Raw genomic sequence first — 22,861 nt, forward strand, 5'->3', positions numbered from 1 at the left:
GGTTTTCTCTTTCTTTGGGATGTATTTTGTTGCCGCCTCCTGAACAATGTTGCGAACTTCTGTCCATAGTTCTTCCGGGACCCTATCTACTAAGTCCAATCCCTTAAATCGATTCTTCACCTCCACTGCATATGCCTTAGGAATATTAGTGAGCTCATATCTAGCTGATCTGTGGGTCTTCCCTAATCTCTTTAGTCTGATCCTAAATTGTGCAATAAGAAGTTCGTGATCAGAACTACAGTCAGCTCCAGGTCTTGTTTTTACCGACTGTATAGATGTCCGCCACCTTTGGCTGCAAAGGATGTAGTCAGTCTGATTTCGGTGTTGTCCATCTGGTGAAGTCCACGTATAAAGCCGTCTCTTAGGTTGTTGGAAGAGAGTGTTTGTTATGCAGAGTGAGTTGTCTTGGCAAAATTCTATCAGCCTATGTCCTGCTTCGTTTTGTTCTCCCAGGCCATGCTTACCTGTAATCCCAGGTGTCATTTGACTGCCCACCTTAGCATTCCAGTCTCCCGTGATGAAAATAACATCTCTTTTAGGAGTGTTGTCCAGTAGGTGCTGCAGATCCTCACAGAACTGCTCTACTTCAGCTTCTTCAGCATCTGTGGTTGGGGCATATATTTGGATCACTGTGATGTTAGATGGCTTGCCCTGAATTCGAATTGAGACCATTCTATCGTTTTTTGGATTGTATCCAAGCACTGCTTTAGCCACTTTACTATTACTTATGAAGGCTACTCCATTTCTTCTGTGGTCCTCTTGTCCACAGTAGTAGATCTGGTGGTCATTTGATATGAAGTGGCCCATTCCAGTCCATTTCAGTTCACTGACACCCAAAATGTCTATCTTGAATCTTGACATCTCACCAATAACCACATCCAATTTGCCCTGGCTCATAGATCTTACATTCCAGGTTCCAATGGTGTGTTGATCCTTAGAACATCGGATTCGCCGTTCACCAGCTAGCGTCCTTTCAGCTTTGAGCTAGCTGCGTCATCACGTCTGGGGCTAGTTGAACTCATCCTCTGTTCCTCCCCAGTAGCATTTTGACCATCTTCCGACCTGGGGGTCTCATCTTCTGATGGTATACTGACATATCTCTGGTTGTACTGATCCATTTAGTTTTCATGGCAAGAATACTGGGGTGGGTTGCCATTACCTTCCCCAGGGATCACATTTAGTCTGACCTCTCTGTCATGACCTTCCCGTCTTGGGTGGCCCTTCACGGTTTAGCTCATGGCATCATTGAGGTGCTCAAGCTCCAGTACCACAAGGTAACGATCCTTTGCTGAAGCTAAAAGGTTTGGATTTTACAAATCACATGCAGTGCCTAAGTCTGAAAGACTAAGTCTACCCTCACCCTCAAATTAAATGGTATGCAATCTAGTAGAAGGTTTCCTTGTGAAAAGATTTTCTTTGCCCAATGAGAACTATGAAAGAAAACAAGGGACTTGGGATTCACATGAGTCCTCACCTCAACTATCAGGTGTAGTGCACAAACCTCCTGTTTGAATTGGGAGACCCTTCCAGCTGTACTATGAGATGAAGCCAGAAATCAGTCCGTCTCCCTACTCAGCAATAACATTTGAAAAGTATCATACTGGCTACAGTTAAGATGTACTGAGGGCAATTATGAATGGGATTTTAAACTTATTGTAATTTGGGAGATTTCCTTGGTTTATGCATTGTTGGTGAATGTAGCTGACCTTTCAAACTCCATGGATGGGGAAAAAAGGCCCTAATATAGGGCAAAGGCATTAATTCAGTGCATTATTATTATTCTCCTCCAGAAATTCAAGAAACAGAAATACCTGTGTACGATCATCTCCAAGGGTACTTCTTCACACTGTATTTACAGTATAGTAGGTGCTGCCCTGCCTTTACTCCACATGGCATCACTGCCCTAATTTCAAAATGGGGCTGTTCTCAAATGTTTTCAGGTTTCTGGCATTAAAACAGCCACTTTGTAGCAGTTTTTACATGGCAAATGAATGTGTATAAGCCTGACGTTTGTCCTTTATTTTATCTGCCTAAGGATTCTGCAAGAATGAATCCAATTACTTACGCCAATGTCTCCAAATTAAGATCTTCTGATGAAGGCATCTCAGTTGCGTGAAGGGAGACACTGTTCTCTCTAACAATCTGCAAGAAATGTAATAATTGCAGCTGATGACTCTCATTTTTGCAAAAGGCATCCACAGTCTTAAATTAATCTTCTTTTATTAAAAAGTGTACAATAAACCAGACTTCCATGGCTGGCTGGAGATGGTGCATGTTGCAATGCAACATATTGGGAAGATACCAGATTGTCAAAGGCAAGGGAGGAAGCAATTTTCATAAATTCTCTCTTCCCACTCCTACCCCAGATCATCCTCTGCAAGGAAGATATCTCTGGGGGAGGGGAAATCAATAAAAATAAAAATCACATTCTCCCATTTCTGCCAGCTGGAATTCCATTCAGGGATGTGTCTGAGTGATGCAAGCAACATAGTCTGGAACCTGTTATTTCCAACTGTACTATTAAGACACAGAAAAAATAAAAGATGGTCAGGTTTCTTGGATCTCTAGAAGTTTGCTGAAGCATCACTCACATTTTCTTTAATTTATGAACTGTTTATCAAGAAGTGAACAAAGTGAGATTCTCAGCATCCTGCAAGAGCCATCCAAATCTGCATTATACAGCCACAATCACAGTAGGATCTTATGTACAATATTGCTTAGCTGCCTCTATGTAAGAAAAGGGATTTTCAATCTATTTTGAAAGAAATACTGGAGTTTCTTGGAAGATTAACAGAGATTGTGCAATTGTTGCCCAAATAATTTTGTCTACTTGTTAGATTTATATCCAGACATTTGTTCAGCAGCTCAAGGCAGCATACAAAGCTCTCCATCCTCCCATTTTTACTCATAAAAACCTTGCCAGGTAGATTTGGCTGGGAGTGACTGACCTAAAGTCACCCAGTAAGCTTCCGTGGTTGAGGATGGACCAGAACCTTTGTCTCTCTAATGCCAGTCAAACTTATTAACCATTAACCACACTGGCTCTCAAACATTTCTGCTATGCACAGCCATATGAGCTGTTCTAAAGTGGACCTTCAGTATATGCATATATTCAGCTAAGACCTAAGGAAGCTGGACATCTTTTCACATGAACTAACCAAGTGCCATGGAGTATTCCTATCCTATTCATTTGTAGTAGGTTGAGGTTCAGTAGCAGATATTCAAGAAGGTCTAAGTACACCAGTGAACAAAGCATTCTTGGAAGGCAGAAAATCCAAACATCACTGACTATATATGAAAAGCATACTGAAAACTGCAACTTACTTGTGGCACGTTGCTGTCAATCCACTTCGAACTGGGCATTATATCATCCCACAAAATCAAGCACCGAGCAAGTGTCTTCAAGCAAAAAAATGACAATCAAAAGAGGGTTAAAAAAATTAAAGATGATAATGAGGTCAGAAACTACAATGATTTAAGAAATCAGAAGAAATTAAATCTATCAGAATGATATATATAGTCCACCTTTCCTTGAGCTCTCAGAGCAAAAAGATACAGTTGTTACATTATCTCTGTACATGCCCCCATGTACAGAGTTGTACATTATTTTCAGACTCACACACACACACACCCTTTGGGGCAGGGGGAAATTTCTCCATTTTTGCAGAGTGTATATCCTATTTGGTGTTTTCAGTTACACTGCCCACTAGGAGACTGGCATTATGTGACCACTGTCGTCCTATCTGGGACTTATCAGACATAAGTAGGTAAAGGTAAAGGTTTCCCTTGACGTAAAGTCCAGTCGAATCCGACTCTAGGGGGCGGTGCTCATCTCCGTTTCTAAGCCATGGAGCCGGCGTTGTCATAGACACTTCCGGGTCATGTGGCCAGCATGACGACTCGGAACGCCGTTACCTTCCCGCCGAAGCGGTACCTATTGATCTACTCACATTTGCATGTTTTCGAACTGCTAGGTGAGCAGGAGCTGGGACGAGCAACGGGAGCTCACCCCGCCGCGCGGTTTCGAACCGCCGACCTTCCGATCAGCAGCTCAGCGGTTTAACCCGCAGCGCCACCGCGTCCCTCAGACATAAGTAGCCAGATGTTATTCTATGGAGTTCAGGCTCTCTACTGAGAACTGAACTCATGAAACCCAAATAGAACAAAACCAGTCACATGGTACTTCTCCTGGTAGTCCATGTAACTGAAGAAATCAAAATAGGTTCATTTGGATGAAAAGGGTTAGAATACCCATTTTACACTTATAAATGAAAAATGCCCCAAATCTGTATAATTCGGGTCCCCCCTTTCAACATATACTATCTCAGTGTTTCATTTTGTAAATTATAGAAGGAGAGCCATGTTAATCTATGGTAGCCCCAAATTAGGAGCCATCTAGTAACACCTTTTCAGGCTCACACAGTTCACTAAAAGACATATATTTTTTGTGAAATATAGTTCACTTCACAAAAGCTTATGCCATTCAATATGTTAATTTGAAAAGATGTTACTAGACTCTTTCTGAACTTTCTGGATTGATCATTGTTAATTAGCAAATATGAGTTGTTTATTATTATCAAATCGTAACTGGGTTTTTTAGACAAATAATGATATATTTCTGCCTAAATTTAAGCCCTTTATTAGAATAAACCCATTGCTTTGCTTCTTTTCTCATTTTATGGAAATATCAAAGTGTCATGAATTATCTAGAAAATTTTGGGGAAAACTAAGACAAATTGCCAACATCATAGTGGGGAAAAGTTTTTAAATGTGTATTGTTAAAAAAGGTTTTAAATACACTTCTATCATTGCCAACATATTTTTTTAAAATATGCAATGAACCCTTCTTAAGTGTAATTTAAGCATATCTCAATTTGAGCATAAACTTCATTGTGCCAATCCTAGACCTCTCTCACAGTGTTTGTAAAGAAGGCTCACAGACACAGGAGCAATGACATGAATGGATCCACCATAATTTTGCCAAGCAGTAGTATCAAATTAGGTCATAGAAATACATTTTACATTTTGGAATACACTATATTTGATGCTTTATTTTTCAGGCAACAGCTTTATTAGATTTAACTAATAAAGCTGTGCAGTTCTATCTGATTTAACTTTATGTTGCTGAAAATCTTCAAAGGATGATTTCTTAAATGGTATGCAATGAACTGTACTGAGTGAGTCACATAGAATCTGATTATAAGATATCACAGACATTCTGGTGTTTTTCATATTATTTCTGCTAGCCCCCTGTAATATGGCTAGTCTTGCATGTAATATGCAAAATGAGCCTTAACTGTGGCAGGATGAAACCCTGTGTGCTTAAAGTCTAGCTCACTAGATAATCAATAAAAAGCCTAAAAAGGAACATTGGAATGAGTGATTGGACTACATAGCAAGATAATTTTTAAAACATTTTAATAGATTTGCTACAACAGTGCACACTATCACATTATTTTGAGTTGCTTGCATTATAATAGAAGAGCAAAAGCAAAATATAACCATACCCTCAATAAAAGAAATTCTGGTTTTACAAAGTCCAACAAATACATCGTGTCTGGAGCACAAAGCCAATCAGCAATGGACCTAACAAAATATAACATAAAAGCAGAGCTGTAAATTAGAATGGCTTGCTTAATGAAGCATGGGGATATGCTTCAACACAGCTTAAATGGCTGAGTTTGCTATAGTTATATATATATTTCTTTAATCTCCCAGATCCACTGCTCTGCTACTACAATCCTTGCACATTAAGAAAGATACAATGGGGTCAGTGCTTCTTGCTCAGCCTAAATTGCAAATATTCCTTATATTTACTGAATGCTATAGCTTCCAACATATTCCACAGAGAATGCTCTGATGGGTGGAACTACCCTTAAGCATTATGCGTTCATACATTAAACTATCATTTTAATGAAAATGCAGCAGTGGTTCAAAATACTCTTTGGATATAGTACTAGTATAAAATAAACAGAGGAAATGCTGTATAAATGAATGTTCTAGGGAATTTCAGTACTGCACCCATTTACCCCGTATACCTTCCACATGATCCCAGGAAAAAAAAATTGCCACTTTAAAAAGTTGCTTGAGCTCCAGCATGCTCTGAAGCAGATTTATGAAATCGAATCCAACCAACGCAGAGCCCAAACAGCTACCATTCTGATTTAAAGCTAACTAGGGCTAGGAACAGATAGACTGCTTGAGAAGAGTAACATGGCATTTTTTTTTCCTAAGACACAAAAGTTTGCACTATTGTAGCTTGCTGTGGTCTGACTAAATACGAGACTGGATTGATCCTGTGATCCTACGTGTGCCATATATTTAGCCATAACTCCTACCCTCATACCTGTTATTGGTCTTGAGATAGATCATGGCTAATGCCAAAGTTGCACCTGGGCAAGTCACATCCACATTTATAGTATCTCCTTCCTGTTAATAAAACATACATTCAGTTTAAGTCCTGAAGCAATGGGTACTGCAGACAACTATGGATGAGGGAGACATTCGTTTAGTTCACTATGAACTAATGTACACTTCCTAATTCAATATAGGAACCAAAGTACAAATATTCTGTACTTTTCCGTTAAATCTGTGAAGCAGTTCTCCAGTCAAAATTACATACAAATATGTATGTCTTACTGTAATTAGGAAAGTGCTTGCAAAAATGTGTGTAACAAACACTGCATTCAAAAATGCATAAACTTGCAAAATGTTTTGCGGTTCTTCTTAAAAAAAAATCACAATTTGATGACTAAATAAGGTAGCATTAGCCCTTCGAGGTAGACCAGACTTGAACACCAAAGGCATGAATACTAAAACTAATTTTATTGTAGGGTTACAGTAACAGAATCTTGTAACTCTGAATGTGCCTCCCTGCTCCCTGCCTTTACCCCAAAGAGAACTAGGGAGGGTCAAGTTTGAGACACTTCCTCAAATTTCATTCCTGCTTTGGACTCAGATTTCTCTTATCAGACAGTTGCCTTGGCTGCGGCTCTTCCTCCTTTTCCTCGAGGTTATTCTCACAGCCCATTACAGGTAGAACGTACCAAGGCTTTGAAAACAAGGAACGTTCCGAGGTATTTGAGGAAGTTCCACACCTGAAATAAAACACATCTGAGCCCCACAAGTGGTAATGTGGATGATCCAATGAAACTGCTTTGTGGCACGTGCAAATAAAATGAAAGGTATAACTAACAAAAAGGTGAATGGGACGAACAGCAGAAATGCATAAAGGACCTGCCTTGCCCATACTACCATATCTGGAGCGTTGGTGTCAGGCGGTGTAGACAATACTTAGGTAGATAGACCAATAATCTGATTCTCTGTAAGGTACAATTTTGGAAAACTAAAAGCATCACCTTAATTTGATAACTGGGAGATTTGTGTTTTTCACGGTGCATTCCAGCTTGAAAACGCCGGTGGCCACCAACCATATATTGGTAGAGCTGTTCAGGCACATTCAGGTCTGACATGCCTATCAAATTGCTGCCAAGCTAAGAGACAAACCAACAGTGTTAAGCATTCCATTCATCTTCTGTAATCGGACATAACCTGGCCCAACCCAATTCATACATTTGCAGGGAAACTGAAATATGCAACTTGTTCAGCAAAAGACCTTTGCCATTTCTGAATGAAAATACTACAAACAATTTGGCATGACATAAAAGCTGAGACAGAAAAAAGCCCACTTACCCCAAGACAAACCATGCCCAAAGCTAAGCCAGCAGCCAGTGAATAAGACTCTCTGTCCGTGCAATATTCCATTTCAGGACCTGGGGGACGCCCTGAACAAGTATATAAATAAATCCAACTATAAATCAACTTTTAAAATTAGCAACCTAACACTCCACTTTTATTCAATATATCTGAACTTTTTTTTACTATTAAAAAGCTTAGAAAGGCTCTTAGAAAGGTGTGTTAACCATTACCACTTTTCACATTTCAACTCATTTTACAAGATAATTGAAGCAAGCCAACATCTCTTTCAAAATCTAGATAAAATGAGAGAATCTTGCATTTTTATGCAAAATACTTTGCACCAAATTAAAAAAAGGAAGAAACAATTACAAATAAATCACAATTGATGCCAATTTTGATCACAAATAACGCAATCTGTATTATAAACTATATCAGAAAACACAAACCAAAACATTTTAGCTTTGGCTGCAATCCTATGTGTCTTTATTTGGGAGTAAACTTTACTGAATATAGACTTACTTTCAAGCAAATATTATAGTATATTAATCAATGGGACTAAGCCATGTGTAAACATAAGCTACTATGTAACTTAAATTATCAGTAAACCAAGCTATAAGAATTTCTCAACCCAATGAAAAGAGGGCTTCTTTGAAAGAGGGATGGGAATATAAATTGTCTTCCTATATGAAACAAAAGAAACATTCAATCCAAAATCTCTGGACTATAACCAGGTGTTCTAGCTTAACCCCTTGGACATCAGTATGTTCTACCATCAGAACTATTAAAAAATCAATTAAGCTAACTAACCCATCCTTTTAAACAAAGCCAGTGAGGTGTGGCTCAGGAGCTACATAAAGGATGCCTGAAGGTTTCAAGAGTTGCCCTCTTCAGGACTGCCAGAAATAAACTCGTAATACAAATTGGCCAGAGGGCTCATTGATCAAGCACTAACATGATGAATATATAGAACTATAGGATAGTTGACAAGAAGAAAATAAGTGTAAGATGGATAGAGCAACAGTGGAAAATTAAGAACAAGCAGGGGAAATACTAAGAACTGGCAAAGAGGAAAGAAGAACAGTGGAAATGGAAGAAGCAGCTGGGATGGACCAAGTAAAGCATGCACCTCAGCAACTTGAAGGGTTTTCCTTGGCTTAGCCTAATTGGTCACCTTTACTTTGTTAGACAGTAGCGTTTAAATCATTCATATCACAGTTGCCTTGCGTAGAATACAGATATAATCCTAACCAGCTTCCTCCTTACCTATTTCTGACAAGAGAACTTCAGCAGTGTGCCTATGAGCCGTCCCTTGGTACACCAAGCCTATTCCTATCACAGCTGCCACTTGCACATTATGAGGAACATCCAGCTCAGTGGAAGTCGGAGGCAAAAGAGCTGGTATGTGGATGCTGAGCAGTCGAGTGATAGACATATCCATTGTGCCCAACTTGGCAGCAGAAACTCCCAGCAACAGCCCAATGCTCATCATCTCATGACCCTGCCGTTAGAAAAAAAAAATCTTGATCAGAAGCATTTTCACTTGGAATGAATCCAAGACATTACAGGTAGTCCTTGTTTAGTGACTGCCTCATTTACTGATAGTTCGCAGTTATGACAGTGATGAAAAAGTAACTTTACGAACAATCCTTGCATTTACGACCTTTGCAGGTCTGTAAAGCAAAGGAAAGCTGAAGTAAGATCAAAGGTATTGTCACAGTTTCACTTAGCAACCGCTTCACTTAACGACCAAGCTGATGGTCCCAATTGTGGTAGCTAAATGTGGACTACCTTATACAGAAGCACACACATACCATACACTTGAAAACTCACCACAAAATGCTTATTATTAACTTTTAAAAATTAATATATCATTGGGAGCAATGGGGAACCTTTGGCCCACGGGACACCTTCTGCTCATGTAAGGTGAAACAATCTCTACCTTTCTGCTGAAACAATTACAGTTCTTTGCACTGAATCTGTATGAATCAAAAATCTGAGGTGAGATTTCTGATGGGGAAAGACCACAATTGGGAGGAGAGGATCCATAAAAATCAGATACCCTATCTTGCCTGAACAGAAGTACTTTTACCATTACAAGCCACCATTGGAAACAACCCAAGAGCTTATTTTATAGGTTAGTGATGTGATTCTTAAACCGTGCTGCAGCACCCCAGGGTGTCCGGGATATTTTAATTTTTTGAGGGAAACACAGCAATACTCAACATCTGCCAGAGAGTACAGAATCATTACCAAGACACTAAGGATATCATGAGCCAAGAAAATTTGGGAGTCCCTGGTTTAGTGCAACGTCTGAACTGAAGGACCACAGCTACATATTTGAAAATTAATACAGTTTTTCAGGTTGCAAACTGGTTAGCAAAAGTAGCAGTTTGCTATGACATCTGAACATCAACCACAAATATAAAAATTGCTGTCAAACTTGCAGCACAGAAAATTCAGTAAAAATTTACAAAAGAGCTAATATTCAGTATAACAGATGCAGTATAACAGATGCATAGAAGCTTGAACCATCAGGAACCGTCCACATGTTACCTTCAATACAAGAAAACTGCCTACAGAGCAGATTCTGCATTGCAACTAATAATGTAACTAAAATTGTACAACTAATGTAACTTAACTTAAATAACTGCCCAGAGTCCCCTTCTCAGGAGAGATGGGCGGTGATAGAAAATTGAAATATAAATAAATAAATAAACAAACAAACTTCTGCGCCTATCACTACAGTGAATGAAATGGTTAGGAAGTTCACCACTCAGTTGATCAGCGGCATTGTTCAGCTTATGGCGTGGCTTTTGGTGTGATATTCCAATCTATCCCAACATAAAAAAGGTAACATATATATTGGCCCAAAGAAAACATCCTCCACCTCTTACTTTTGAACTACGGCCTCACCTTTGTTAAGTAGTCATGGATATTGAGTGTTGCAAGCTTTGTGAGATGGCCATTCAAACCCAGAGCCATGAGGAAGCCTGCATATTCATTGGCAAGTTCAGCATTTTTGGGTTTGTTGTAGACAATCCACGCCGAGTCTATCTGGGAAGCTGGAGCTATCTTCAGCCCAGCAGCCACCCCATTGTGAAAGTTTGCCCAGCAAGCCATATTGGGAGGCACATCTATGTTCCCACTGTTGAGATCCACTGTGGTATTCCTAGGGGGAGCCCGGCCTACATAGAGGATAAAATTTAAAATAAAATAAATAAATGAAGCGGAAAACGACAAGAAAGACAAGCTTTATTTTTACACATTTCTTATTTTGTTCTTCAAGTGCAACAGGTTTCCAAAGCTCTGACAGCAGCCCTTTACAACCTATTTGGAGAAATTCTGTTGAACAAAAGGGACTTCAGTGCTTCAAAAATACGCACTACAAAACAAAGAAAACAGCCCAAAGGTTATTTAATACAAAAGGGAAAGGAAAAAGGGAAATCACTGGTACTCTTTGAAAAAAGGAGCATTAAAAATACAAGACAGGAGAATGAAGGAATGTTAGAGTTAACTCTGTATAATAGGGCAGGGCTGGATGCAGTTTCTTCTTCCCATCCTGCACACGCACATTTCAGGAAGAGGTGGCATAATGAATGGCAAGTATATCCTCCATGCATCACAGGTACCGTGGGGATACACGCTGGAGAACTTCCTAATTCTGTAGGGTATGAAACAACTCTCAGGTCCCAAAAGCAAGTAAACCACACAGAAACAAAATGGTTTCAGCATTTGATCTGGTGGTTGCTATAGCTGTCTTGGCAGGCTCCCCCTCACGGAGCATCTGTCAGTTTAAGATCTAAAGATCCTGGTTCCTAAATGCCCCTTCCACAAATGCATGGATGGACAAAGGGGTGGTAGTCAGTGGCTGCACTTAACATGGGGCAGGCTGGCACTGCAAAGTAGGTAAAGCTGGAGGTTGGAGTGTTCCTTAACAGGAATATGCCCATTTTGGAGATTACACTATAGTTTTCATCAGCTTCCTAGTGAAAATGGAAGGAAAACTTGCCATCGGTTTTCAGCAATCTTTCTCAGAGGGGGTTCTGAGGGCCACAACAAGGTACAGGAGACACATGCAGCTATGGGGTTGGGGGTTGCCCACCCCTGCATGAACAGAAAGGAAGAGTGTTAGGCAAACAGCAATGACTATAGGTGGATGAGTAAGAGAAGGTAGTTTTTGTCAGTCTTCCATTCCCTTTGTACCACTATTGGCCAATACCAGAATAGATCAGGGTGGGATGTAGAGGGGAAATTATCTCTCTCCTTTTCGCCCTCTAACAGCATCCTAAGAGAGGGATGCTATTCACTGGAACCTAGGATTCACTGCTATTCACTGGAACTTAGGATTTCCCACCTGGCTGGGGAATTCTGGAAGTTGAAGTCCATACATCTTAAAGTGGCCAAGGATGAAAAACACTGTGCTAGCACAAGTAATTTCAAGTCTTAACCTAAGTATGCATCAAATTATCGTGCTAAGTACTGCCAAACATACCTGTCAGGTTCAATTTGGGAATAGGCAATGGCTCCGTTGGAACTGGGTGATAAGAGAACAAAGTAAACATCCCTCTTCCTAAAGGGAGAGCCATAGTTCTTTGAGACAATTGCAGAAGCCTGTAGCAGAAAAGAGGGTGTAAGCAACAATGTTTAAAACATTTAAGGGCCAATTGTTGATATTAATAAATATGGGGGTGGGGGGAGGGCTGTGTAATTGTTGATTCCTGGTGACTGCCTGGACAAGTCCCTGCAGCTTTCTTGGCAAGGTTTTTCAGAAGTGGTTTGCCATTGCCTCCTTCGTAGGTCTGAGAGAGAGTGACTGGCCCAAGGTCACCCTTCTGGCTTTGTGCCTAAGGCAGGACTAGACTCACAGTTTCTAGCCTGGTACCTTAACCATTACATCAAACTGGCTCTCAATAAATATGTTACACAGCTTATATATGGACCGTGTCAAAGCTGTTCCATTTAAAATGTATATTTTGTAAGCTGCTTTGAGCAAGTTCTTTTTTGAATGGAAAAAGCAGAAATGTTTTATTAAAAAAAATTAAAGAAACAATATGAATGAATAAAAAGTAGGAAGAGAGCAAAGTACAACTACAAAACAACAAACAAGCAAGAAAAATATTTAACAGTCTAAAAGGCTGCGTTACAACTGCACCCAACACTTAAAAGGAAGACTGAATCTAGGTGTTGCTGATGCATGAATATGCATATCTTAGTTTTTCCCAGCTGCTCACATGAGGCTCTTAATGAGATTGTGAGTTACATTCTCAGAATCTCAATAATCAAATTTATTGAAAGGAATCTTGAAAACTCGTTATGTACTTTAGCCCCCCCCCCCATTTATCAGTGAGTACATTAAGGTGGGGCCTCTTGGATATGTTGCACCCCCACCTGCCAGATATGCAAGAAATGTATATATCTTCTGGTCTCACAACATTTTGCAAATAGACATTTTCATGCTCAGAGACTTCCATTACAGAATTATTTGATTTCCTCAGAAATGATGCTTAAGGTGAGCACCTGTCTGCAGGGATGACATCCTAACATAGAGTCATCACTTGGTGTTGCAATCATCAAATGACAAACCTACAAGGGTAAAGTGTACCACACATAAGAGGAAATACTGAAGGCACCTCTCCCTGAGCAAGGTGAGGATTGTTTCAGGCAACTTCTCCCCACAGTCTTCTCATACTGCACAAAGGCCTGGATCTGGCAGAAGGTGTCCATACCATGGGTCTTCTCCACATGTCCAATGCTCTCGCCTCCAAGGTAGGGAGGGGAGCTGTCACATCATGAGTCCTGACAGGCAGACAGTGGCTTCTCATGCTATCTCAGCAGCTCAGTATAATTCTGCACACTTCCTATAATAAACACCCTTCAAAATCCTTGAATGCTGCTTAGATTGCTTCTCCCTAACTATCTCCCCTCTCAGAAGGTTTTAACTGGGCCATAAGTATAGCTGAGTGAACCACCTCCTCTCTCTTCTCTGCTGCAAATGGAACATCATCTGTGTAAAGCTACGCTAACCAGTTGGATGCCCACATGATGTTCTGACTCCCTCAAACATAACCCATGATGTCCTGATTACCAGGAAACACACTGAGACTATGACTTGGTCTCTAATATTTATTAGTAGTACTTAACAAGAATCCTAACAAACTGAGGAAGCATGGGAAAAACCCAGCCATATAAACCCCAAGGGTTAAGGCGGTCCCGATCTGTGTCTCTTTGAATGGCTGAACAGTTCCTCAGTGCTACGCATGCGCTTGACAGTCTGGGTGGGAGCCCCCTGCTCGCCATCCTTACTCATGACACATAATCAGGTTATTGGTTTAATTCAAACTGCAACTGAGGTGCATAAGAGCCAGTTTGGTGCAGAGGTTAAGGCATCAGGCTAGAAACCGGGAGACTTTCAGTTCAAGTCCCACCCTGGGCACAAAGCCAACTGGGTGACTTTGGGCCAGTCACTTTCTCTCAGCCCTAGAAGGCAATGGCATATCACTTCTGAAAAACCTTGTCAGGAAAACTGCAGGGACTTGTCCAGGCAGTCTCTGAGAATCGGACACGACTGAACAGATTTAAAAAAAACCCTGAGGTGCATCTCTACCAAGCTTCCTAAAAAAATAAGCACATACTCTGCAAACACTAATTTTATGTTTCAGTTTTATATTAAGGCCTTGAATAACTCTCCAAATATTTGCTAATACTTCAATTGGCATCTTTGTTGGTTACCTCCATATATCTGAAAATATTCCATATTCTATTCATTGATACCAATTGCTGCTTTTAATAGTGACTATTACTAATTATAGAAAGACTCTTATTTCAAAATCCCTTTTCCCAAATCAGTTTTTTGAGAGAGTTATTTTTTACTTTGTCAAATGTTTAAAAAACATCTAATGACAACAAAGCTAATGGAGTTTTAATCTATTTAGCATAATGTTTATATTATGCTCTATTATATTATGCCAGATTCCCACAACATGCTAGGCTGAAACATGACAGATTTGGGATTCACTGTGCTGTGTAAACACTGCTATTGTCACTTGAGTGTACTTTTTATCTGCAGGCTTTAAAAGGTGTTGTAACCTCAAGTTTACCCATTTGCTTCCTCAGACAAACTTCGGCGGTGTCTGCATGACCCAGAAGACCAAATTAGCTGCTCCCTGAGATAAAGATTTACCCCATGCACAGGCAGCACATCATCTCTGTCAAAAGGGGAATACCTATTTTCAGTCCTCCCAGGACTTGGGAGGCTGTTAGTTCCTCCTTCTCCCTCTGCCCTCTGTCCCCCAGCATGTCCTCCCCCCGACACAAAAGCCAACGGGAGTGGACCAACTGAGGATGGTGCCATTGTGGGTGGTAGTGGAAATGGTTCACTCACCATCCACCTCTTTCTTCCCATTTTCCAATTCCCTGCAAGGTCATTAGCCATAAAAAAAACCCAGAGAGACTGAGTTTCTAGGGTAGCTTCATTATTCTGTGCTCACTGTATGTCACTGTCTCTGTTTTGGCAACAGGAGAAAATGTTCATTGCCAGTCAATGAATCAGAGGATCAGACTGCTTGGGTTTCCTTCTATTAACAGCAGCTGCAAAACAGAGATCCATTTTCTGCCAGCCAGTGGACTCTGCTGACTAACCAGCCAAGGGAAAGAGTGGGGAGAACTTCTTAACACTGCAAGGGCTGAAACTGCCGTAGTGGAGGCCCATATGCAGTGCCTTGTATAGGATGGAGATTTACTCTGGCAACAGAACCAGTACTTCCCTGTATAATATTCTGTAATGCAACAAAGTACAGTGTTCTTTGTACTTTGTACAAAGTACAGAAACTTTAGAAGCCAAAAACATTACCGATTTTCTTTTTCTTCAATATATTCATGGTCACTGACTTCTGGCATCTGAACTACATTGACACGGACTGGATGGGAGCTTTGTAGAAGCCTGCGCACCTCCTGCACTCTCAGGTCTTCACTCCATATCAGCGACATCACCTCCTGGTTCATATCATTCATCCCATCATCCTCCTCCTCTGACTCCACTGTTGCAGGCATATCAGATGACAACATTTGTGGGTCAGACTGTGGAAAAGAAAGATGGTGTCACCCCACGAGATGGACCTGACCAGGAAATCAACTCCACAAGAAGGCTAAAACTACTTTTACTGAGATGGGCTATTATAACAGAATCTTGGAAGTCTGTTTGTGCTGTACCTCCTCCTCATGCTTGCAGTTCAGTGAATTAGGAAGGCATCTCTCAGTTGCTTCAAAATATCATCTGGCTGTTTTGGACTTAAAAAATGCTTCAGCCCCTCTTGCCTAGGCAACAGCTCCTGCATATCTCCATCAAGGTAATCTTCCTTAATCTCTACAGATGGGCACTTTTACTGAACAGCTGAAAGCAGGGATGCACACTGAAACATGTGTTCGCCCTTCTTTCCAGCAAAATTTAACCTTTATCTAAATGACAAAAAAGCTAATCTACATCTAACTAATTTTACATCAAATTATAGAAAGCTATACTTGGAAATGATCTTGATTTTGCATTTTTGAAATTCAGTTACTTACTGCTTTACACTTTGGCAGGTTTCCCTCACGAGCCTGTTTGGAAAGATCTTGACGACCAATCAGAAGGCAGACTGCTTCTGGCCAATCAGAGGCAGGCTGCTGTCGACAGTGATAGATTGCATCTCTGATAGGAAGAGCAACTCCAAATGGCAAAGACTCCAGGTCTCTTAGAGTGAACCCTTTAACAGAGAATGAGAATCATTTCACACAAATGGACATACTGTATAAATCCATTCAAAGCTCCAGGAACAAAGAGAAAGAAAATTTCCCATGGAACAGAACTTCAAAGGCTATTTTTGAGCTGGATATATGGATTCCCTTTATCCCACCACTGTCCAATACCAAATTGGAATTACTAAACTACAAAATCTGTTTCGGCCTGTGACAACAATGGGGTGTTTTACAAGCAGCAGTCCAACTTTCAAATTGCCACCAGTTCCCTGAAAAGTGACTGCCTGTCTCTAGCTTCAGATGTCAGCCGCTTAAAAAGGACATTTCCAGTCTCCAGGGCTATATATCTCAGGAAGTCTAACACTGCATGCCAAGCCCATTCAAATGTCTTTGGTTTGATGTACACAATCCTTACCACTGACAAAAAATAAATAAATAAAGATCTCCTTACCGACATTTGTCATCCAGACAACTAGTTTTTCTGCAAGACTAGAAGCAGATGGGCTGTTCCTCATACTGCATCTGCTAAGAAGGAAATAAATATAACCTGATTCTTTTGACATCCAAAGATATATTTGCTGCATCCTTCCCCAATATGTTGCCCCTTCAAAAGGACCTCGACTCCCCTAATTCCTATGTGTGCTAGCCAGGAATTATGGGAGTTATAAAACAACATTTCTGGAATAAACAAAGTAGCCAGAAATTTACAGATGGGAAATAAGGGCAAGGTAAGTCAGAATGCCTGAAAAGAAAATGCAGTGATGCTTAGGCAGTTACACAAACATCCAAGCACTTATAACAATGGAATCTAGGCTGCTAAAAAGGGCAGGAGGCAAATTTTTCCTCCTAGCTTTGCCACTGTTGGGTAAAAGATAGCTGCTAAGAGGGACTGTAATTGTAACTAGTCAGAATCTACAATTTCCAGAAGGCTTGAGTCCCAACACTTTTAATTACTGCCTGAAAAGCAAAGGAAAAAAAACCATAGGGATGGAGTCCTGCAAGCCAGCATAGAAGAATAAGGGCAAGATCCCTCCTCTCAGTAGTATATGTGAGTCTCAGTCTCTCCATCCACCATGAAAATCTCAGTGAGTCCTGCATTTTGCAGCCTGGCAGGGAAAAGAAGTACAGCATACTTAAATAGTGAAGGAAGAAGCTGGAGAGGGTGCAAAAACACAAGGGAACATCTTAAATGTCCTTAGAGCTACTTTCTTATGTTATTCATGAGAAGAAACACAGGAGAACAGCCTCCAAATTGCAACATTCTCTCATCCACCAAGTAACATACCGAGATTCTTCCTGTTCAGTCTGCTGCTTTCGCTGTCCTAAAAGAGAAAAGGAGAAACAATGGAAATGCAACATTCCTATCTGTTTTTACCAGGGATGATGCAACAAGTAATGGGTAAAAACATCCCTTTTAGAACCTGTGTAGCTCTGAAGTTATATTACCTGAAGTTATCCTGGACAAGTAGTTGGAGGCTTCATCTGAAACAGCACTTTCATCACCAAGTATATACAGTACAACGCTCTGCTCAGAAGAAAATAATTCTGTATTAGTGTCTGCTTACGTAAGAGCCAGCAAAATCATCTTAGCAGGAAGAAAGATGAGCCAGTACTTGGGCTTAAAAATATCTGGGGATCTTGATCAAATTTACATGAGGATGCACCTCTATATTCAAGGCTAAATAAGCAAGGCTCAGTGGCAACTTTATATGAAGATATGAAGCAGCATTATACAGATTCAGACTATTAACCCATTAAGACCAATGTTATTTATAGGCAGTAACTGTCTGGCTTAGGCAGTCTTTCTAACTCTGCATCTTCAGATCATTTCAGCTGGTAATGGCAAGAGTGGTATTTGCAATCTGTACACAAAGCAGATGTTGTTGTACACAGGAGCCACTGCTGGAGAGTCACATCCTGTTGCCATACTAAAGGCATCAATTTCACAGCTCTCATAATAGTGCTTTAATTTATGAAAGGGTGTCCATGCTAATGCCGAAATGATGCTTCCAGGGTTTTGGCTTCACACACCTGATGCAATGTTACTGCTCAAAATCTTATTCAAAATGAATATATTTGTTGGTTGTTTATTAAGGAAAAACAGGTGTGTTCCTATATTGAAATTCCAAATTCCTGTACCCACCATTTCTCTCTCAGAGAATGAAATAGAGAATGAAAAAAAAAACCTATTTAAAGGTACATTATGAATCTGATCAACTATAATAAATCTTTGTTTCAATTTGTCTACTTCCTGAATCCAGAAGAACTGTAGGTGGCTCGCAGCTTAAAACTTCCTCTGTCCCTGTAAAGGAGCTCTTTGGGAAATTCAAAGGACAAGGCAAAGGAAATTCAAAACGTTGAATTAAGAAGAGAGAGAAAAGGAATACTTCATTTATTTCTTAAGCATGTGAATACGTATTCACCAAATCAGATCACTTCTCTAGGTGTCTGATACATACCAACACTACCAGCTTGCTCCTTTCACAGATTCCAGGCAGGTAAGGATAGGGAGGCACACTTTCTCCCTTCAAGCAAGAACACAGCCACTGAAAGATACTTGGAGGCTCAGCCGAAAAAAAGGAAGGATGATGCATGAGGCCTGTTTGGGCTTAATCATACAGAACAGGAGTCACTCACACACCATATTAAAAATTATAGCAAGACTGCCTTACTACCTGTAAAAACAGAGAACAGAACTTCTTTTTCTGGGCAGTAGAGGACCTTCTCTGTATAAACCAGTGTTTTTTGAACTTGGCAACTTTAAGATGTGTGGACTTCAACTCCCAGAATTCCCCAGCCAGCATGCTAGTGATAACTCCCTTGACAGCAGTGGCACATATCTTCCCTGCTATTATTATAATGGAAATCTGTTAGCTTTTCTTGGGTATCACCTACCACACACAGCATGGGCACATTCTTAAATTATAACAACTATTCATATCATCTGTGGTAAGACGGGCTGTTTTACTGACAGACTTTGAAAAGGCTGAGCTTTCTCCCACATTTACTAAGAAGGCAAAACTGTGTCACCCCAAAAACCTCCTCAAGGTTCTCATTTCCAAAAATTGAAGTTTGTGAAATAAAAGTCCTGAGAGCAGCAGTTGATTTAAAACAAAGGAAAAGACCTACTGTGTATGTTTGTGTGTGTGTGTTTAGAAGAAATATAATAAACGTTGTCTAGAACAGCCCCAGATAATGACGGGTTGTAATAGCCATAAAACATTACAGATTTCTTGTTCAGCTTCATTGTTAATAAAATGATGTTACTAGATTTCCATGCATAGCAAAACTCAGGAAGAAAGCTGATGACAGCTGAGATTAGATTACTGTAATACCTCTATGATAAACCTGGAAAGAATTATTTCAAATATTTTAATTAAAATTATTAATAATATGAACTATCTTCTGTCAAGAATTCAAACTATTTTTTGAGACTTACTGGGATCAATTATGCATGTTTGCTTGGAATCCTTGACAAGCATGGGATAGTCTCTGTAGTAATAATCAAGATAAGCTTCCAGTTTTAAATCCCTAAAAGGAAAATAATATAAAAGCTGATTGATAAATACTAAGAGACATATGATATGTGATTATTTACTTATTTATTGTATTTTTAAATTATCTGATACTTCCCTTGTTAGTGTACCTATTTGCTAAAAGTATGCAACATATAAACTACGATTTACAATAAAAATACCAGCATTACAAAGATAAAAAGTAGTAATTACAACAGTAATAAAATAATATGCAACAGCTAAAATTATAATAAAACTAGATCAAAACAATATTCAATGACTCTAAAATGGTTTTCTAAAATGCCTGGGTAAACAAAAAAGTATTCTCTTGGTGCCAGAAAGACCATAATGAAGGCATCAGATGAGGCTCTCTGGGACACTACTGACATAGCCTTTTCTTTTGTGGGAGGGGACTTGTCTCACTGGGAGGGGACATTTGGAAAAGACCTTGGTTGAAGTACCTAGGTTCCAGGTAGGTCAGTATCCGAGAAGATGCTTCTTCAGGTAATTAGGGAAAGGGGAGAAGAGAATGGGGATTCAGCTATTTTCAGAACTCCAGCTCACAGGGACAGAAAGCAAGAGCAGGCAGTCCTTGATATTTGGGCACACAAGGCAGAAATGCCAACGGATAGCTCATGCTATCAAAAAACATACTTGCCAATTTTCTGCCATTTTATAGTAACTAAAACTATGTCTTTATGTTACCTAGCAGTAGGGACACCCCTGTGGTTTCTGACTGATTTCAACAGATCTCCACCTGAAGATCACCATATATAAACCACACCTAACATTACATTTCCTGCAGTGCAGAAGCAGGCTCAATGCTATAGGCACCTTTTAGCTGTATTTCTATAGCTAAACATTCTTGTTTTTTTCCAGGGTTTATATCCTGTTACATTGATACTTACAAAGGTTTACAATAGGTCAAATAAACCTAGCAACATTAATTAAAAGAGTAATTCAAGAAAGGTAAAAAAAAGGAGGTTTCACTGAAGACAGGTACCATTCACTCTGCCATCCTGGCTTAGACTGCTGAGGCAGAGGGCTATTTTTCCCCCTCTCTGTTTAGGCCATTTACATTTTTTTATCACATTCCTTCCTATCAGTCTCAGGGCATTTGAAAGTAAGTATGTCAGCTCCAGGACCACCATAGTTGTTCTCCCATTACAGAGGTACATTGGAAGAATGGGAGGCTTTTGTTTTTAAATTCAGGGGATTAAATACCATTCCGGATCCACTTCTGTCTCACCTTTGGAATACATCCACCACCACAGGTGGAGCACTAACAGCTTTCCTAGTCTGTGGGTAGCAAGATCCCCAGAATCTTATTTCCTGTGGGGCATATGTCCAAGATTTATAGGATTGCATCCTATAACAATGACAGGGCAAACCAAATTACCCAGGCAAAAGAAACCTTATTCCCTTTCTCTTTGACAGAAGAAACTCCTGCTGACTGAAATGTAGCAGATGTAACTCCAATTGAGTTATCTCTGCTTACAAGTCTCACTCCAAACTGACTTAACTGCTGCTGAAGAACACAACTAGCCCAAATTTGTTTCAAGGAGAGCGCACCTTGCCAGTTGTACCAGAAGAACAACAAGGGAACGAATTCCTTCACTCATCAAGCAGTTCAGCTTGAGTTCCTCATAGATTAAATGGAGCACCCAGAAAATTACTGGGATGTGGGGGAAGAGAAGAGTGGTGGAATCCAAGCAGTGGTTGTGTGAAAGGTTATCCTTAGGGAATTTGGCTTCCAATGGATCCAGTTGCAGAGCTTTAGCCAAAGGGTGAGACTCAACATTTTTATGGTAGTCAGAATTTAGCAAATATTCCCAATCCTGGTAAAACAAACATAACAGGTAATAGAGTGCTCATACTGGATTGTTATGTTATATATGAGTAAGCATTTTGGCACAGTGACAACTGAGGTCAGCAATAACAGCAATGATGTTTTAAAAGGTACATACTAGTATGACATGTTTGAAAATATAAAAAAAAGATTGAGGGATCTTAACTATAATTAGCATACTGCAGCATGGCATTTATAATAACAACAACAACAACAACAACAACTTATTACATTTATATTTCACCCAACACCCAGCAACTTTGGGCAGTTTACAAATTGTTAAAAATGTTTAAAACAAGGAACAATACAAAAATACAAAAACAGCACAAAACAAAAGAACAGCGATGGCAGAGAAAACAAACCCAGACAGGAACAAGGAAAAGGAAGAAAAGGAGCATCAACTGTCCTTGCCAAAGGTCTGGGCGAAGAGCCACGTCTTCAGGGCCCCTCGAAATACCAGTAGGGTAGGGGCTGTTTGACTCTTGGGGGATACCTCATTCCAGGGGGCAGGCGCTGCTACAGGGAAGGCACACTTTTGGGGTCCTGATAGGTGGCATTGTTTAATCAATGGGACCCAGAGCACACCAACCCAGCTAGATCAAACCAGCCAGGCAGGTACTATGGGGGGACAGGCAGTCCCTCAAGTAACCAGGCCCTATGCCATGCAGGGCTTTATAGGTAGTGACCAATACCTTGAATAATGCCTGGAAATAAACTGGCAACCAGTGCAGCTTGCGAAGCAGAGGTGTTACATGGGAATACTGAGGCATACCCATCAGTGCCCACACTGCTGCATTCTAGACCAGCTGAGGCTTCTGGGTGGTCTTCACGGGCAGCCCCATGTAGAGTGCATTGCAGTAGTCAAGCCATGAGGTGAGCAAGGCATGCGCGACAGTCTGAAGGGCCCACAAATTAGGAAAGAGCACAACTAGTGCACCAGATGAAGCTGGGAAGAGTCTTATTTGTTAGATACTGCTATCTTTTTAATACCTAATGATTCTCTCTAGTCCAGTTCAGAACTATGGGCTCCTTATAATGGTGAGATCAGAAGTGTGACCAGTTAGGA

The 22,861-nt window shown here is 40.2% G+C and overlaps 1 protein-coding gene across 4 annotated transcripts in view; it reads right to left on the reverse strand.

Moving 5' to 3' along the window:
• The window catches only part of ANAPC1 (anaphase promoting complex subunit 1), a 58,721-nt gene that overhangs the window by 17,234 nt on the left and 18,626 nt on the right, over positions 1 to 22,861 (reverse strand). For 2 of the 4 annotated variants that reach the window (XM_063302214.1, XM_063302207.1), the window contains exons 19-35: positions 21,519 to 21,784; positions 19,871 to 19,962; positions 18,891 to 19,039; positions 17,878 to 17,956; positions 17,717 to 17,753; positions 16,883 to 16,953; positions 16,261 to 16,439; positions 15,548 to 15,774; positions 12,191 to 12,309; positions 10,612 to 10,883; positions 8,962 to 9,196; positions 7,693 to 7,784; positions 7,359 to 7,493; positions 6,347 to 6,429; positions 5,508 to 5,586; positions 3,325 to 3,399; positions 2,066 to 2,142 (exon numbers count right to left, since the gene is read on the reverse strand). In XM_063302214.1, coding sequence (XP_063158284.1) covers positions 2,066 to 2,142; positions 3,325 to 3,399; positions 5,508 to 5,586; positions 6,347 to 6,429; positions 7,359 to 7,493; positions 7,693 to 7,784; positions 8,962 to 9,196; positions 10,612 to 10,883; positions 12,191 to 12,309; positions 15,548 to 15,774; positions 16,261 to 16,439; positions 16,883 to 16,953; positions 17,717 to 17,753; positions 17,878 to 17,956; positions 18,891 to 19,039; positions 19,871 to 19,962; positions 21,519 to 21,784 — 2,267 coding nt within the window. Of the gene's footprint in view, positions 1 to 2,065; positions 2,143 to 3,324; positions 3,400 to 5,507; positions 5,587 to 6,346; positions 6,430 to 7,358; positions 7,494 to 7,692; positions 7,785 to 8,961; positions 9,197 to 10,611; positions 10,884 to 12,190; positions 12,310 to 15,547; positions 15,775 to 16,260; positions 16,440 to 16,882; positions 16,957 to 17,716; positions 17,754 to 17,877; positions 17,957 to 18,890; positions 19,040 to 19,870; positions 19,963 to 21,518; positions 21,785 to 22,861 lie in introns of all 4 variants that reach the window. The other 2 variants (XM_063302199.1, XM_063302191.1) reach the window with 1 other exon arrangement.

This window comes from Candoia aspera, chromosome 1 (assembly GCF_035149785.1).
Source record: "Candoia aspera isolate rCanAsp1 chromosome 1, rCanAsp1.hap2, whole genome shotgun sequence".
In the NCBI taxonomy this organism is placed as follows: Eukaryota; Metazoa; Chordata; class Lepidosauria; order Squamata; family Boidae; genus Candoia; species Candoia aspera.